Source organism: Schistocerca gregaria, chromosome 8 (assembly GCF_023897955.1).
Source record: "Schistocerca gregaria isolate iqSchGreg1 chromosome 8, iqSchGreg1.2, whole genome shotgun sequence".
In the NCBI taxonomy this organism is placed as follows: domain Eukaryota; kingdom Metazoa; phylum Arthropoda; class Insecta; order Orthoptera; family Acrididae; genus Schistocerca; species Schistocerca gregaria.
This window is the reverse complement of record NC_064927.1, coordinates 393,623,329-393,641,697: the sequence shown is the minus strand read 5'-3', so window position 1 is coordinate 393,641,697 and position 18,369 is coordinate 393,623,329. Positions and strand designations below refer to the sequence as shown.

Below are 18,369 nucleotides of genomic sequence, written 5' to 3'. Positions count from 1 at the left end.
TGGTAAGAGGGAGATCCCTCTACAATTGCTAGAGATCAGTTTTCTTCCCTTTTTTATGTATTGGATGCATTAATGCCAATGTCCATTTTGATGTTAAGCTGTTTGCTGTCAAAATTTAATTGACGATTTGTGTTGGAGACATAAAATATGTTGTCACTAGAGTGCTTCCAAATTCTCTTCCCTTGGCCCTTTGTTACTTTTAAAGTTGTTTTACGACTTCTTTGATTTCATCTATTGTTGGTGGCTTTGAGTCTGTTTGTACTTGGAATACAATTTTTTTTTTTTTTATCATAGTTGTGCAATTCTTTGAAGTAGTTCGCAAGTATTCTGCAGTTCTCTGTTTTATATGCATTTTTTATGGTTTTGTATCTATAAATTGTAAACATTGTGATAAATACTTTTTTAAACTATTTTTGAATGTTTTGCAAAAGTTCCTTGTAGTGTTCTGCTTACAATGTTTCTCAATTGAGGTTAGTTGATCTTTTATATGTTGTACTCCGATCGTTTTGAGGCCTTATGATACTCATTTCCTTGCTTCTATAAAAAAATTTCCTGTCCTTTTCATTTTTATTTGCATTCCAGATATTCCAAGCTTCTTGTCTGTTTATAATTAACTCCTCACAATCATTACTCCACAAAGCATGTTTCCATTTCTTTTTAAGGGACACTTTCTTCTGAAGTCTTAATCTCTTTCAAGTTGTTTCCAACATTTAGGTATTCTTTTTTCCAACTGTGTTTTGTCATCAGTTTCTCTAGATAACTTCTGTACGTTTTTGGTCCTTTTTTTGTAAATATTGGTCTAACCTTGACTTTTCTTTATAGATTACCAGATGTCATTGATGAGCCATCCTCAGATTTTGTGCAGTTTTCTAAAATCTCCTTTTGCCTGACAGTCTATGTTATTCGTTGACGTTGTCAATGGAGAGATAAGTAATCTGTTATTTTAAATTAACATAAAATTTCCCAGTCAGGTGAAGGGAGATTGTAGAAAATTGTTCAAGATTTGAGGATGGCTTGCCATTGAGCCAAAACCGATAGTCAGTAAAGGAAATGTGTGTTCTTAATGAAGGATTTTTATCCAAGCATGTTTTAAAAGGGTGTGGGTCTGTTAATAGCCAACAGTTTGAATATATGGTGAACAGTGGTACTCCTTAGACAAATGAGAGCAAGGGATGGAAAGAATCATCTTGTGCATTTTGTGTGTGTGCCTGAGGGACCTCAGAAGAAGCAGCCATTGAAAGAACAGGGTGCCATCAGCCAGATATTCAATGAAATGATGCCTGTCATCTGGGTTTCAAAATCATACCTAAGGCTCGACCAGATACTCTGTAGGTTCTGCCACAAGCTTACAGCAACTTCCTAGACTTGTGTCATAGCATTGAGAACTACAAGAGTCTCCTAAATGGCTCCGAGATGAACTACACATCAAAGGCTGCTACCCAGGTAGCTAACTGTGTGTGGAGTGTAGATACAACACTCCATCCAATCCAAATAATGGAAGCTATAGGGGAACCCAAAGTATTAATGTAACATTTAGAGTAATGCCCCCTCCCTTATTATAAAATCCTAATTATCTACTGGTGAAGCATTAACAATGAAGACCAAGAGTTTGAAGCAATCCTATAAAGCTGTGGAGCTCATAAAATACCAGATAGAGAATTTTAGCTAAAACCCCAAATTGTTAATAGTACAATTTTGGGGGTAAATTGCCACCTATACTCAAAGCCACATAATGTGTGTGGCAGAGTGTGCTATGTGTACCAGTGTTGTTTTCCCCTTCCTGATCCAGTTCTGAGGGTTGCACATTAAGAATAACAGTTGTTAAGCCTCTGTGTCAACTCTGATTTCTACATAGTGGGAAGTAATGTATTGGTCGAATCTTCCAGGAATGTGGGATCTCAGAATTTTAACGATAAACGACACCTTGATGCACAATACCTCTTTCATATCGTATACCACTAGAGGTGGTTGAGGAACTCTCAAGCTTTTGCCCTCAGGGAGTAAACATATTATGAAATGCTCTGCTTCTCTTTGGTTGTTTTCCATTTCTTCTGTCAGTCCAATCTGGTACATGTCTCAGACAGACGAGTCATACTCAAATAATGGACAAAGATTTTGTAAACTGCCACCTTCGTAGGTGATGACACTTCTTGAGGATTCTTCCAATAGATCTCTAAATGGAACCTACTTCTCCTACAAATAGTTTTAAGTGTTCATTCCACTTTAAACAGTGCTGTATGCATACTCCCCGACATATGACGGATATCACTGCTTCAAGTGATTGCAGAACAATTGTTTAATCCTACAATATTGGGTCTTTTTACCTGTTTATGTGCAATATACTACATTTCTTCACATTGAATGTTATCCAACAGATATTAGAGCAAGCACCAATCCCATGTGAGTCTTACAGCATTTCACTACAATTTATTACAGTCCATTTAAAATTGCTTAATAGTTGATATCTGCCCCTTGCCACTACAATGCTGCCACATCAGCTGCTGGATACCGCTCTGTTATAGGTAACATGACGGTGGCAGCTGACTTCACGAATGCTGTTAATGTGTAACATGGAGCGATGTTAGAAGCGTTCGTCACAAGGTATGTAGGAAATGTGAGATGCTATGGTGGCAGCTGATTTTATGTAAACAATTACTGAAATGCAGCAGATGACTTTGTAGCCCTGAATTTACACTCGGGTCCTAAACTAACAACCACCTTGCGATTTGTGATTATCTGAGATAGCGATTCTCAACAATCTGCTGCAGCAGAACTAAAATCGCAATCACTTTATTCACAGCTATTGAAGCTAGCACATTCAAGACAGAAAAAGTTCAGTTACAGCGTTAAAAGCAAGCTGTAATTTCACTGATTAACTGAAACTGTCCTCCCATTGGTTATACAAGCTACCGCATTACCAACCAATGACAGTTCTCATTGGCACTAGGTTGCAGATTATGGGTGACTCAGGGAGATTCCAGATGAAAGAAGAATAGGTAGAAAAATAAGAGCAAAAAAGAGTCTGTACGGTGATGAAAATGATGTGGCAAACAATTGGAAATAAAATAATTACACTTAATATGATTAATTGAATAAAAATGTAATCAAACTATTTTGATTAGACTTAGAAAAAAAAATTATTGCTTGACAAGATTTGAACCTACACCTTTAACATAGCAGGTTAATATGTTAACCATTGCGCTGAAGTACAACAGTGTCTTAAGTTGTTATAAATTTGACTTACCACCCAGTTGCAATGACGAATTGTCGCCTTCAAAAACTTTGTTTCACACAATGCTGTGCAAAGCTTATCTAATGTAAGCTGATCTCTGTGATAATGATAACCACGTATAGGATGCTGAATCCCATCTTGGGTGGAAGTATCGAGTAATGTTTAGTTAGTACTGTGTATGAAACACATTATCTAATTAGTGTCGCTGTGGTGTGTGGTGCTGTGTGGTGAGTATCATGTATGATGAAATACGAAATAAATTTGACAGACCCATGCATGATTTGGGATGCAATATACTGTTTATGTGCAGATGGATGTATGGATGTGTGCGCGTGCAAGTGTAAGTGTAAATCTGTCCCTTTTTCCCCCTAAGGTAAGTCTTTCCACTCCCGGGATTGGAATGACTCCTTACCCTCTCCCTTAAAACCCACATCCTTTCAGCCTTCCCTCTTTCCTGATGAAGCAAGTGTGGGTTGCGAAAGCTTGAATTTTGTGAGTGTGCGCGCTAGTGTCTCTATCAACATACCAACACTTTCGTTTGGTAAGTTACATAGTTACATCATCTTTGTTTTTAGATATATTTTTCCCATAAAACTGTATCATCCACAACTTGAATGACTAATGCAGAAGAACCTGACTAATGTTCAAGACCTGTCACAAATGAGGAAGAAATTCTGGTCACATGTAAAGGCTATCAGTGGCACAGTCAAGTGTTCAAGTGCTCACAGGTTATAGGAACTGAAACTCAGGATAGCAAAGCTAAAGCTTGAATTCTGCTCTGCAATATTTTATAAAGGAAAATCCAAGAATATTGGTCCAGTTTCACTCTCATTCTACCGCAAAGATGAGTGGTGCTTATTTAGTGCCCCTGCCATTGATAGGCACCCATAATCCTGGAACTGAACAAAGTTCCAGGGCCCAATGGAATCCTTGAGAGATTTTGTACAGAACTGTCAGCTGTGTTAGCCCCTCTTAACAGTAAATAAATGAAAACTGTGCCCAGTAGTTGGATGAAACAACAGACCATGCCTGTACACAAGAAAGGTAGGGGAAAATGATCCACAAATTGTCATCCAATCTCAGTGACTGCTACCTGTTATAGAATTTTAGAACACATTCTGAACTTAGACATAGTGAAATATCTTTAATGGAATGACTTCTTCCTTGCCAGTGAAATATCTTTAATGGAATGACTTCTTCCTTGCCAACCAGGATGGATATTTAAAGTATCGGTCATGTGAAGCTCAATCTGGGTTTTTCACAGAAAAATATTTTGAATGCTAGTTATCTAAACAATAAGATTCAGTGCATCATGAATTCCGTAGAGCATTTGACTATCACACCACTAATGACAATGGTGTATAAAAGGAGATTTTTTATGGTACATGATCTATTGTTAGGCAGCACAGCATGTAGTCTAGGATAGAAAATTACTGACAGATATCGAAGTAATTTCAGATGTGTCCCAGGGAAGTACGTTGGGCCCATTAGTTTTCTCTCTGTATATTAATGACCTTACAAACAGTAATAAAAATAATCTCCAATATTTTACAGTTGTTGCAATTGTCTGTAATAATGCACAATCTGTAAAAAGTTTCACAGAAATTATGTCAGATATTATGTCAGATATTGGTCAGATTTCATAGTCGTGCAATAGCCTCAAATGTTCAGTAATTTAAAATCTTGCAGAATCACAGAAATATGGTTACTTATCCCAGCAAGTCAGAACTGGAATTGTACAACTTACACAAATCTGGCTTTAACCATTGTTACCACAGGAATACGAACTGGAATGATCATAAAGGTAACACAGATGGCACACTTCTAATCAGTGGTAGTTACTGGAAAACTTCAGTCAGTCTACAAAGGACATCGCTTACCCGACACTCATTTAGTCCATCTTTGAGTATTTCTAATCCGTTTTAGACTCGTGTCAAATAAGACTGACAGCAGATATTAAAGATAAGCAAATGAAGACAGTTCAAGTGGTCACAAGTTTGGGTATTGAAGAGTGTCACAGAAATGCTGCGAGATAAATCCAAACCGGGAAACACTTCAAGACGTTTACTTCTATCTCATGAAAGCCTACTTGCACAGTTTCCAGAACCAGTATTACATGAAGAACCTATGAACAACCATCACCTATGTATTGGTCCAGTAGATGTCACATGAAAAGAGACTAGTAACAGCATGTACTGAGATATTTAAATTACTGTTCTTACCACACTCCATATGCAAATAGAACAGCAAGAAACTAATAAGCAGTACAATGGGAAGAACCATCTGCCATGCATTTCAAAGGGGTTTGCAGAGTATAGATGCAGATACTTTTCTTTTAGTTTATTTCAGTCCAATTCTGGCACCATACATAGTGATGTATTATTTCAGTTGTATATCTTACAGAGTGAAAACATGTTTGTCTGTAAATAATGTCTTTGGCTCAGCCACCCACCATGGATGCTAAAGTTTCTGGATAGTAGCGAAAATAAATCTGTAAAGAAACACTTACCACTCCAATTTGACCAATTATATGGCTTAATGATGAATGTTGATTCCACAGGCAAATCGGAAGAACGTAACGGGTGTACTCAACAGGATCCCGCAGTATGATCATAGCAATGTCAGCATCAAAGTTGTTACTGTTGTAGTCGGGATGGAGATATATTTCTGACACCTATGTAATAAGAAAGTAGGGAAAAAAATGAAGTCAAAAATATTTTATTACACAGCAAAAGAATGGACAAGTAACCAAATCAGTTTTCATAACAATACTAGCAGAAAAACTTCACAACGAAACCAAGTTATTAGAGAAGAATAAGTTAAATTAATTAAGTTCTTACTTAAGAAAGTGATGGTGACGAAAGCACTGTGTCCATCACCATGAGGAAAACAAAAGTAATTTTGTTTGATTTTTTTCTACTTTTCTGCAGGTATGTTTCTGAATGATAACTAAATGCAACATGAGGAATGTGGAGGGCTGACACACTAATATATTAAACAACTATACTTATTCAGATCACCTTCAAACTAACACACTCAGCTGTGTTTTAGCAAAAATTCTTTCCATTCTTGGTATTTTCAATACTACATTTTGTAATATCATCTACAAAAATATTACACTGTGTTTTCTGCTATTAGAGATGTCAAATTGCTATTCACTTGTGTCTGTTGGTGTAGCACATTCCAGGGATTAAGACTGGTGGTTAGGAACTGTCATATTGATAGTTCATTTGTGGACTTTAATATTGGGAAGCTCTATACTGTCAAAAACTGCAGTCACTACAGCTATTCCCCAAAATTCTGACCATCATGCATTCATTTACTTAATGTCAATAATTTTATAAATTTGATCTCATTTTCTCAGAAAAATGCATATTGATAGGAAGCCATACATGTGTTACTGAAGAAGGCAATACCTGTTGGCATTGTTACAAAGAAATCCAACAATGCAGACTATTCTAGTGTTCCAGTTAAACAATATCTGAACAGTTAACCACACATCTGTTGTCCAAGAAATGTTTCCACAGGATGCTGTTAACACAAAGTGCAGTCATGCAATAAAAGAAAATTAAGATCCACAAGAGAATAAAATATAAACAGATTACAAAGGATATTAAATGTGAGGTTTTTAAAAATATCACATATTGCCCATTGTGTTATATGGAAGAACTGAAAGCAAGCAGATTGTTTAAAAGATGAACACAATGGTTAGAACACTTTAACAGACTGTCTGGTTCCTTTAACGTTTCACACACCGATGGTTGTCTGAGTGATGGGCATTTCACTCGCTGGCCAGGCCACAGTATCAGGTATGAGGCTCTGTTGTAGCCTCTAGCGGGCACACAAGCTTTAGTGGATGACATTGTTTACCGAGACCCCCATTTCACACGTATATCCAACTGTGTAACAACAATAATGGACATGCCTGGTTGGAAGGAACAGTACATGAAATAAGGCAAAGGCTACCACTCAACTAAGGAGTACTGAAGTGTGGAGCATAGAAACATCTTAAAAAAACAGTAATCACACTAGCTTTCAAGATTCTGCTATTTTCCTAGTGTGAGTGTATGTATGTGAAGTGTCTGAGGTTTAGAGAGAGAGAGAGAGAGAGAGAGAGAGAGAGAGAGAGAGAGAGAGAGAGAGAGAGAGAGAGAGAGAGTACTTTTACTAAAGAAAGAGCAAGAGCTCACAAGCTAATGTGAATACAATTTACTGTTAATATTTACTACGTTTCTATGCTCCACACATCAGTCCCCTACTACTGTGCGATTTCTTTCCCCTTATTTACTTACTGCTTTTGTAGACACACCCCTAAAGTTTTAAAAAAAAAAAGGGATGGCAATTACAGACACCAAAGGAAACAATTTCTTTTCGATTTATACTATGCACCAGGTTTCATTTCAGAATGAAGTTATTAAAAGTAGCTTTCTTTACTACCAGTAAAGGAAAAATTTATTTCATGCAGTTTCAGTGAGCTGTTAAAAATATAAACTAATATGAGAAGCTATTCTCCAGACAAAGGGCAGACTGGACAAAGTTTTTGATGCATATGAGGTAAATTGACACTTACCTCTCTAACCTGGCTGTAAGGCTCTGCGAAGCGCCGCACCTCGTACTTTCCGAGGTAGATAACAAGATCCTTTGGTGTGAGTGCCGGATTATCACGGTACTTGATGCAATGCCCAGCTGCACACACACATACAGACATTGTCTCCAACAAGGTATACTACTAGTGTGTGATGGGTGGCAAAGAATGTATACTGGTTTAGAACATAATTGCAATCAACTTGGAAACTTAGTGGTATGAGCTCAGTCCATTATCAGACTTACTTCCTTTATTTATATTGTATTATTTGCCAATCCGAAACAATTTTGAGTGTTACTTTTACCTTACAAAAGCAGCTCAAGTTAGGACCTATGAATTACAATTACCACTGAGTCGTTTAAATGGTCATACACTTGTTTTGGGTGCCATAATATATAATACATTTATGTATTTATCATCTCTTGATGCATTTTGAGAAGAGATAATCCCTATCATGTCTGTGGTAAGAAACATACAATATAAAGCAGGATATTAAAAAGCACACATTGTGATAACACAGTGAAGCTGAGAAACGTACCTGTTAAAATCAGTACAATTTGGGTCACTTCCTATGTTGAAAATCTAGCAGCTTTTGAAAGCAACAGCTATTATTCCAGTACTACAGTGCGATTCCTTTATTAACGGTTTTTATATGTACATTCTGTGATCAAAAGTATCCGGACACCTGGCTGAAAATAGCTTATAAGTTCGTGGCACCCTCCATAGGTAATACTGGAATTCGGTATGGTGTTGGCCCATCCTTAGTCTTGACGACAGCTTCCACTCTCGCAGGCATACATTCAGCCAGGTGCTGGAAGGTTTCTTGGGGAATGGCAGCCCATTTTTCACAGAGTGCTGCACTGAGGAGAGGTATCAATGTCTGTCAGTGAGGCCTGGCACGAAGTAGGCATTACAAAATGCCTTGAAGGTGTTCTATAATATTCAGGTCAGGACTTCTGTGCAGGCCAGTCCATTACAGGGATGTTATTGTCGTGTAACCACTCTACCACAGGCCGTCGGTTATGAACAGGTGCTCGATGGTGTTTAAAACATCAATGTAGGCCTTTGCTATGATAGTGCCACGCAAAACGACAAGGAGTGCAAGACCCATCCATGAAAACATGACCACACCGTATCACCACCACCTCCGAATTTTACTGTTGGTACTACACATGCTGGCAGACGACTTTCACCGGGCGTTCGCCATACCCACACCCTGCCATCTGATTGAAACATTGTATACAGTGATTTGTCACTCCACCCCACATTTTTCCACCATTTCTGTTGTCCAATGTTTACATTCCTTACACCACACGAGGCATCATTTGGCATTTACGGGCATGACGTGTGGCTTTTGAGCAAGCGCTCAACCATGGAATCCAAATTTTCTCACCTCCCGCCTAACTGTCACAGTATTTTCATAGTACTTCAGTTTGGAATCCCTGTGTGATTGACTGGATATATATCTGCCTATTACGCATTACAACCCTCTTCAACTGTCGGCAGTCTGTCAGTCAACAGACGAAGTCAGCCTGTACACATTTGTGCTGTATGTGTTCATCCACATTTCCACTTCACTATCACATCGGAAGCGATGGACCAAGAGATGTTTGGGAGTGTGGAAATCTCGAGTACAGACATATGACCCAAGTGACACCCATCACCTAACCACATTCAAAGCCCACAAGTTCCGCGGAGTGCCCATTTCTGCTCTCTAGCAATGTTTATTGACTACTGAAGTCACCGATATGGAGAACCTGGCAGTAGGTGGCAGCACAATGCACTTAATATGAAAAAAAGTGTTTCTGGGAGTGTCTGGACACACTTTATCGCATTATGAGTGTAAAAAACACATGCACTCTTTTTACTAAGTGTTGGCATAACAGGCGTACTGTCATGAATGTCCTCTACTGGCAGTATTATTTACCTTGTACCCTGTTAAAGCACCTATGTTTTTTGGGCACTGACGTGACTTAGTGGAATTTGAAGTGACAATTTACTGTCTAGTGGTTTTACAAGGTACATTCTCAGCTTCACTACATTGTTGTAATGTACCCCTTTTGATATCTTGCTTTATATTGCAGGAAAAGGTAGATTGCTACTTACCATCAATATGACCAGTTAATTGCAGACAGGTAAAATTAAAAGGAATTTACACACAAACTTTTAGCCACATCCTTCATAAGAGAAAGAGAAAAAACCACCATTCATTCATACATGCAAGCAAGCACACCTCACACCACATCTTTATGGTAAGTAGCAACCTGTCCTTTCCTACATTGTTGCTGTTTCTACATGTAGTTTCCATTGGTTGATTTTGTCTTATATGGTACGTTTCTTACCATACATCTGATCATCACATTATCGCAAAACATAAAATAAAGTAAATAAATAAATAATATTAAAAAATTACACTGGTGACAAGGCAAGTGTATTACCATTTAGTGCCACAGATGGTCGCAAATCTGATACTTCTTGTCTAAAGTATTAAAGCTGTGTAACTTATTTCATGCAATATCTGACTTAATTCCTACTGAAAAATCTATTTTGTTTTTGCTGCTGAAAGCATATTTTCAGTTTTTCAAGGTGTATATGTGAATAAAGTGGATACTGTAGTATACTTTAACACTTATCTGCAGATTTGTACTGCTATACATTTGATATAAATGCCCACCTTTACCATATTTCAGTAATTTGAGATCACTAATTTGCTGAAAATGGAATAATTGGGAACATTCTTCCTCATATGAATACATGCACCTTACAGTTAAGTGTAGATTTAGCTTGTTCTCCCTGTTGCACCACTAACTTTGACAAGGATGCATTTGTTATCATGTGCATGAAAAAGTTTGTGAGAACCCAGAGCCATCAAGTCTACATAAGTTGTCTTTACAAAATGAATTTGCAGTTGACTCTTAATTTGAAGTTTCAGTCATCCCAGAGAAAGTTCAAGTAACAAATGTTTCATTGCTGAATGTGGAATAAAGAAAGTGTACAAATATGGGAATCTTCCACAAAAATAAAGTTATGAAACAGTTATATAGTTTCTACAATATTCATATTTATTTGTTTGTTTGTTTGTTTCTGAAACAAATAAAAAAGAACTAGAACTCCAAATAAATTTTCTTATCAATTTTATTAATTTGTATTTAACATTTAAAGCAAAATGCACACAAATTTCCAAAAATAAATGAGAAAACTTCAGTTTTATTTTGTAGAGACTTTAGTGATATTTTTCTTGTTCAGTAACCTCAAACATGCTTTATCAAGTGCATTTTTTGTGACCAAAGAGCTGAAAAATACATTATTGCCTCCGCCCATTTCATGAATGTACATGCACAACATGTCCAGTTGTCACCCAGAACAGCCAAAATTTAAAATTTTAACCCAAGTCACATAGTTGTTCACATTAGACACTGGGTTATTATAAAATGAACAGTAGTATGAAAAAAGGAGGACTTTTGCTTCTCTGTAGTCATGTTTTCACCAAGTCTCAACAATCACTTTTTCGTGATTTTGTTGTCACCTATGCCTTTTTGTCTAAGAGGTAAGAGAAGAAAGGGTATGATATACCCTTGAAACATTTTGGATTAGCAGCTTTTGCATCAAAAGAGGTTTCAGTTTCAGAGATCCATCCATCCATGTTAACTGCAGAATTCTTTGTTACATTTTCATCCCACAGTTTGCATCTTTGAAAGTTCATATTAAATCAGGAATATACTTTTTTTAAAAAGAAAATGAAAACAGCCTCATTTCTTTAGGAATGAAAAGTCATGTGGATTTATTTCCCAGTATGCTTCCTAGTTAATTTTTTTATGATAAATTCACCAATCCACTCACTTTCCATACCTAGCACAAAAATGATATGTTTATTTTTTTAAAGTTAATAGGCCACTCCTCACTAAAAGTGAACCCTTCAGTACTCGAATTATTAGCATTTCTATAAGCAAATAAACAGGTACAGCTTGTCCTCTAAAATGGGCTAAACCATTTCAATAAGCTTCTTTCCTCCAGGAGCCAAAACATACTTTTTTGAAGCCAGTTTTACAATTTATGTATACATAGTAGCATGTTATGAATTGTTTAGTAAAAGTGTGTCACAAGGAGTTGACAAACAATTTATCGAACACCGTGAATAACTGAGTGTTAGTAGCCGACTTTAAATTCTCGAGTCTTTACTGGTGTCCATCACAATCACATCGAGATATAAAGCACACTGATAGACCAGATTTCTTCAATTTACGAGGTGTGGTTATAAAGTAATGGGACCAATGCTGTCACAGTAAGAATTCATCAGGCAAAGATGAACAAACATTAGCTGTGAGGCATGAAGCCTTCTCAGTCAAATGCTGCATCTCTGGTGTCCAAAGAAATCATTGTAGCCATGGACTGTTTGTGCAAGAGCTGTTATTTTGTTTTACCAGAAAAATAAGGGAAATCATAAAGCAACAAAATCTCGAATTTTCACATGGAACTTCGAAAAAGCACTACTGAAACCTGTCTTTTACTAAATTTAGTATATGGTTAAGACTGCTGATCAAATATGTGAGCTTTTAAGTTGTCCACTGAAGGTGGCTGAAAAGCCATTGAAGGTGGCTCGTGGCCCAGATTCCCTCAACAACAAAAATGGATGAAAATATCGAAAACTTAGGTAATCTGATTTGATCTGACTTGAGTATCTGATTATTGCTGATATGGTAGGAATTTACTAAGAATGTCCAAGCCAAATTTAACATAAGAAAAATTGCTTATGAAACTGGTGCTGAAAATTCAAGATCGGATGTAAGTATGTCTCAAGAATAAAAGATGGATATCCACAAAATGGCTGTAACAATTAACCCTTTAACTTTTTGGGATATGTTAACGCGCGCACCTTTGTACCTGTCCCCGTGTGCTCTGTGTTTTCGCGCACCACCAGTCCTTCTATCTGGTACTCTGAATGTGTCTATACATAAACCTATTCAGAGCACACAGGGACAGGGACAAAGGCGCGTGCATGAACACGTCCAGAGCAGTTAAGGGGGTTAATGATCTCTAAGTAATTTTAAAATAAAACATTATTGTAACAGTTTGTTAGAATTTCCATGAACAAGCACTTTGTCTTAAGTTGAGGGATGAGACAGTAAATTAATATGGAACATGTTTCAAAAAAGTAAATAAATCTTAGACCTTTAGGAGGTGGCAGTGTTCATTAAAGAGAATGGAAACTTTACGAAAGACAGTTTCATACACAGTATGTCTTTTTAATTATCAGTTTTTAAGAGTAAGTGAAGAAAGTGATTGAAGAAGTTCAAAATTTAAAGGAACATACCCTGAAGCGACAGTACAAAGGCACAATGGGTAAATGAAAATTTCAAACATACCTATCAGAAGTAAGGAAGATAATGACATTTTGAAAGGACTGCACTACTGAGGAAATTTTATTTTATCTTTACTGAGATGCAAATTTAAAATGATTATGCATAATCAGTTGCAATCTACGGCAAGGGCAATTAATTGTGCAGGTCACAATCTTCTATTAGAGAAACTAGATGTTTATCGGATATATGGTTCAGTACATGCCTGGTTAGTTTGTTTAGGAACTGGGATGCTGAAAGTTAGACACCACATCTTCATGGGAAGGAATCACAATGAACATTCTGCAGGATTCAATCATGTGCTCATTACTGTTCATGTTTTACATTATTTGCCTACCACTTAATTCACATCACAAGCAGAATTAGTCCTTTTGAACAGGTGTTACGAGCATTGTGAACTGACAGGGGGAGGCCATGACATTTGGAATGCGGATTTTTTACACTCTTAGTTCTCCATGAGGACAACAAAATGTGTAATCAGTAGCACATACGTCTCGAGCACTATTGAGAAAATCACAAGATAATTTCAGTCATCAAATATGTACCTGTGCATGGCCGTATTATCATGAAGCTGAGGCAGCCGACTGGTTAGTGTCCAAGCCCCATAACCATAGGTCATTCATCGCTGGATTGAGTGCCATTCACCACCTTTTTTTCCCAACACAGTCATATTCTTTACTACTTATATTACAATTGATATAACGGGAAAAATACATGTAATCAGATTAACTGTCATTAAATTTACAATGTTATTTGGCAGTCCAAAAGTTTTATCATAACAAATAATATAATAGTCTTAACTACCGACAAGTAAACAACCAAGGGAAGGGCCAGGCTTAATCGAAAGAGAACGAGAAATTGTTCTCGTGGAGATGCTATTAAAATAGACTCGATACTGCATGACCAATCATCAGTGCTGATATTTAAGGAAATTCTGTGATTTGCTTCCAAATCAGTGGATGAAAGAGGTTCTTAAAAATGTTAGCGAGGTTTGTTTTTCCATGGAAAACCTCAAAAGACCTTGTGTATGTGGAAACATAGCATTTATTCAATGCAGCTGGTGCCGTTTAACTTTGTTTTCTGTGTCTTTACAAAAAATACCATCCTTCAACTTTTACTCTTAATGTTGAAAGTGACGATTAGTTGTACATCTTTTGAAAGCTGTCTGTGAAAGTCGAAACTTGCAGATAACAAGTAGTTTCAGGCTCCTTCCAGGTAGAAGGGATTTCTCAAATCACAGTCAAGCAAACATTTTCAGTATCACTTTACGCGTTTATATGGTGCAGAGACCTGGACACTGAGGAAGGAAAAGCAGAACTGGATTGGACATTGTTTGAGGAGGGACTGTTTATTGAAGGAGGGAATAGAAGGAATGGTGGAGGGGGAGAAGGGGAAGAGGAAGAAGAAGATGCTGGATAATATCAAAGGAGACATGTCTATCCATAGCCAGTCTTTTCATTTCTGAATACATAAGTGGGAGAGACTTAACCCATGACAAGACCTACCGTAAAGCAGAATACCATACCACCACCACCACCACCACCACCACCACCACCACCACCACCACCACCACATATTACTGTATCTCATTGCTACCGATCAGAACCCCTCTGAGAGCATTAAAGATAAACACCAGTCCTAATTGGCTGATTGTAAAGTGACCCGTTTCCAAATTACATACAAAAATAACCACTATTTCAGTATACATATAATTTGAAAACGGATGCTTTGCTGAAACCATGTGTGTAAAAGCCACCGTGTGTATTTTGAATGTGCCAAGAGCATTTAACATTGTTCCTATGTGAGAAACAATATAAATGTGAAATTCATACTGTAACTAATCGAAAGAAATGTAGCACATGGTCAGGATGTACCAGTAAACCTATCATTATAAAATTATTACAGCAAATTAATTAGAACATATAAATAAAGCATGTTAATTGAATCTCCGATATATGTTAGCACTAAAATTCAGGCACCAGTTGATTTGATATGAACAAATTAAGAAATAACATAATTAGTCAGAAAATGTTATATTAACTCTGAACTAAGTTGAAAATAGGTTCACCTTGTTCAGCACTGAGATTGTAAATTTTTAGCAATGTGTACCTCATATTCAGTTTAACTTTTAATTGTGATTTTACAAAAAAAATGTAATTTTCATTGTAGGTAATTGTTAACAAAAGTATAAACTTTGGGTACATGTGATGTAACCGGTTCAGTTCACCACATTGAGATGTTTATATTTTCCCACCTCCACGTTGCAAATGTTTTGACTTTTGAGTGAAACGCCCAGTCGATGTGCTGCTGTTTCCACGTCAATTCTACCAACAGTGAGAGCTGTTTAGTTCTTGGGGTGTTGTAAAATTCCTGGATTTGTCTCATCGCTGTGCAGCCTATGAAAAGGATTGCGGAAGACTCCCAAATAAATTCCAAAGTACAGTGTAGTTTTAACACCAATATATTTCCAAGACTCTGGTGAACTGAACCAGTTACATCACATGTACCCAAAGTTAACATCAAACGGCACAGATTTCACAACAATCAACAAACGAGTGAGCCTACATTACATTTGCTCACAACCCTAGCCAAAAAACAAGTGCCCCACAGCGCCTGTGTGACCTCTATTTATACTTTTGTTAACAATTACCTACAATGAAAATTACAATTTTTTCGTAAAATCACAAAAGTTAAACCGAATATGAGATACACATTGTTAAAAATTTACAATCTCAGTACTGAACAAGGTGAACCTATTTTCAACTTAGTTCAGAGTTAATATAACATTTTCTGACTAATTATGTTATTTCTTAATTTGTTCATAACAAATCAACTGGTGCCTGAATTTTAGTGCTAACATATATCGGAGATTCAATTAACATGCTTTATTTATATGTTCTAATTAATTCGCTGTAGTAATTTTATAATGATAGGTTTACTGGTACATCCTGACCATGTGCTACATTTCTTTCGGTTAGTTACAGTATTAATTTCACATTTACATTGTGTTTCTCACGTAAGAACAATGTTAAATGCTTTTGGCACATTCAAAATACACAGGGTGGCTTTTACACATATGGTTTCAGCAAAGCATCATTTTCAAATTATATGTATACTGAAATAGTGGTTATTTTTGTATGTAATTTGGAAACAGGTCACTTTACAATCAGCCAATTAGGACTGGTGTTTATCTTTAATGCTCTCCGAGAGGTTCTGATCAGTAGCAATGAGACACAGTAATATTTGAACCACCACCACCACCACCACCACCACCACCACCACCACCACCACCACCACCTATGGGTTTGGTCATTTACTAGTCGGTAGCTATGAATATTATATTATTTGTGATAATAAAACTTTATAGACTGCTAATAACATTGTAAATTTAATAAAAGTTCTTCTGATTACACATATTTTTCCTGTTATATCAATTCTAATATAAGTAGTAAAGAATATGACTGTGTTGGAAAAAAGTAACGAACAGGACTTGATCCAGCGACCAACAACCTACGATTATGGGGCTTGGACACTAACCACTCGGCTGCTGCCGCTTCGTGATAACGGCCACACACAGGTACATATTTGATGACAAATTATCTTGCGATTTTCTCAATAACGATTGAGAGGTATGCGCTACTGCTTACTCATTTTGTTGTCCTCATGGAGTACTACAAGTATACGCAGTTTGCAGTAAATCCACATTCCAAACATCATGGCCTCCCTTTGTGAGTGAAGAAGCATCCATGGTGGAAACAGGTAATGACTTTTTAGTCAGCAACTTGTTTTGTACAAACTGATTAGCTATAAACTTTGAGAAAAGCAGTTCTTCCTGTTCCATATGATCAAAACCACAGCATCTGTTATTAACAAACAGTGCAGAAAATTCTAATCTCTGCAAAGTTTACAATGATAAAAAAACTGAAGGAACTGTACAATGTGCCTTCTAAAATATAGGTTCAGCTACCTCTGCAACTAGAATAAATGGCAATTTGATGTATATAAAAATCAGTAAGGTGTTTTCATTCACTGATATTCTGAGGAATACTGTTCTGGAGAACTCAGTTAAGAGGTACTGGCTGCAAAAAAGAAAGTAATTAGAGTTACAAATGAGGTTCATATGCAAGCCCTGCATATCATTTGCAGAACGAGTTTACTATTAATTGAGTGTGCTCTGATTTCGACTTCATTGAATTGTGGAAAGTAGAAGACGAGGTAGAGGTGGACGTAAAGTGTGAGAGAGTGTCACTAGTTCTGCTTAGTGGCTTGTGTGGTAGTAGGGCAGTTGCCCATGAAAGGTAAACATCCCAGGTTTGAGACCTGGTCTACACTGATTTAATATACCAAAACATTTAAAACATTGACATCTGTTTAAACAATTGGAAACATTAACCACACAGTATCAGTAAACAAATGTGATTGTGAAATTTTATTTAACCATCCACTGCAGTCCGAACGTCATGTTTTCACAAAGAGGAAAATACTAATCTGCTCTTCCTGCTAGTGAATGTAACTACAGTGAAGAAAGGCACGAGATACATGACTATAAAACTAATGCCCACAGAAATGTGACAATCACTGGAAATCTTTTCAAATACAAGGAAGTTCTTTCTTCGTAACAGCACTCTAGCAGAGTAATTCTTTAACAGAAATAAAAATTACAGACCTACAAATGACCAGCATTTATTCAACTGACACATCCCACATCGTGACATTTATTGCATGTATATTCATAAATGGCAAACTGTGTGACACTGAACAGAAGACACTTGTCATGGCTAATAAAAGGTCTTTATAAAATGGAACTGACCTCATAATGTAAGTTGATAAAAGGCAACCAAATGTTGAGCTGTATGTTATTAAGGAAGCAGGACTGAATAGACAAGCAAAATTCTGTTGTTCTGATTCAGTTCTAGATTAAATATACATTACCTGTGCAATTTACATTTTATTGTGGGGGAAAATTTAGTCCAAACATACCCACAGCCCCCCCCCCCCCTCTGCGCTCTCTCTCTCTCTCTCTTCCCCCTCCCCCCCCCCCCCCCCCCCCAGGTTCTCACTATTACAGTATTACATGCCAATTTTAATTCCATTTCCTATTAGTTTTCAGGTGCTTGTCAAAAAGATCGAAGACAAATGTGAACTATGCAACTTCATAATGAAAAGGAAGTGCACAGAAAACAGTTCCACTGAAC

The 18,369-nt window shown here is 36.9% G+C and overlaps 1 protein-coding gene across 1 annotated transcript in view; it reads right to left on the bottom strand.

The window, feature by feature from the left end:
• The window catches only part of LOC126283930 (serine protease gd-like), a 264,054-nt gene that overhangs the window by 26,714 nt on the left and 218,971 nt on the right, over window positions 1–18,369 (bottom strand). Inside the window, exons 6-7 of the mRNA XM_049982315.1 lie at window positions 7,803–7,918; window positions 5,742–5,906 (exon numbers count right to left, since the gene is read on the bottom strand). Of these exons, the coding sequence (XP_049838272.1) occupies window positions 5,742–5,906; window positions 7,803–7,918 (281 nt within the window). The remainder of the gene's footprint in view (window positions 1–5,741; window positions 5,907–7,802; window positions 7,919–18,369) is intronic.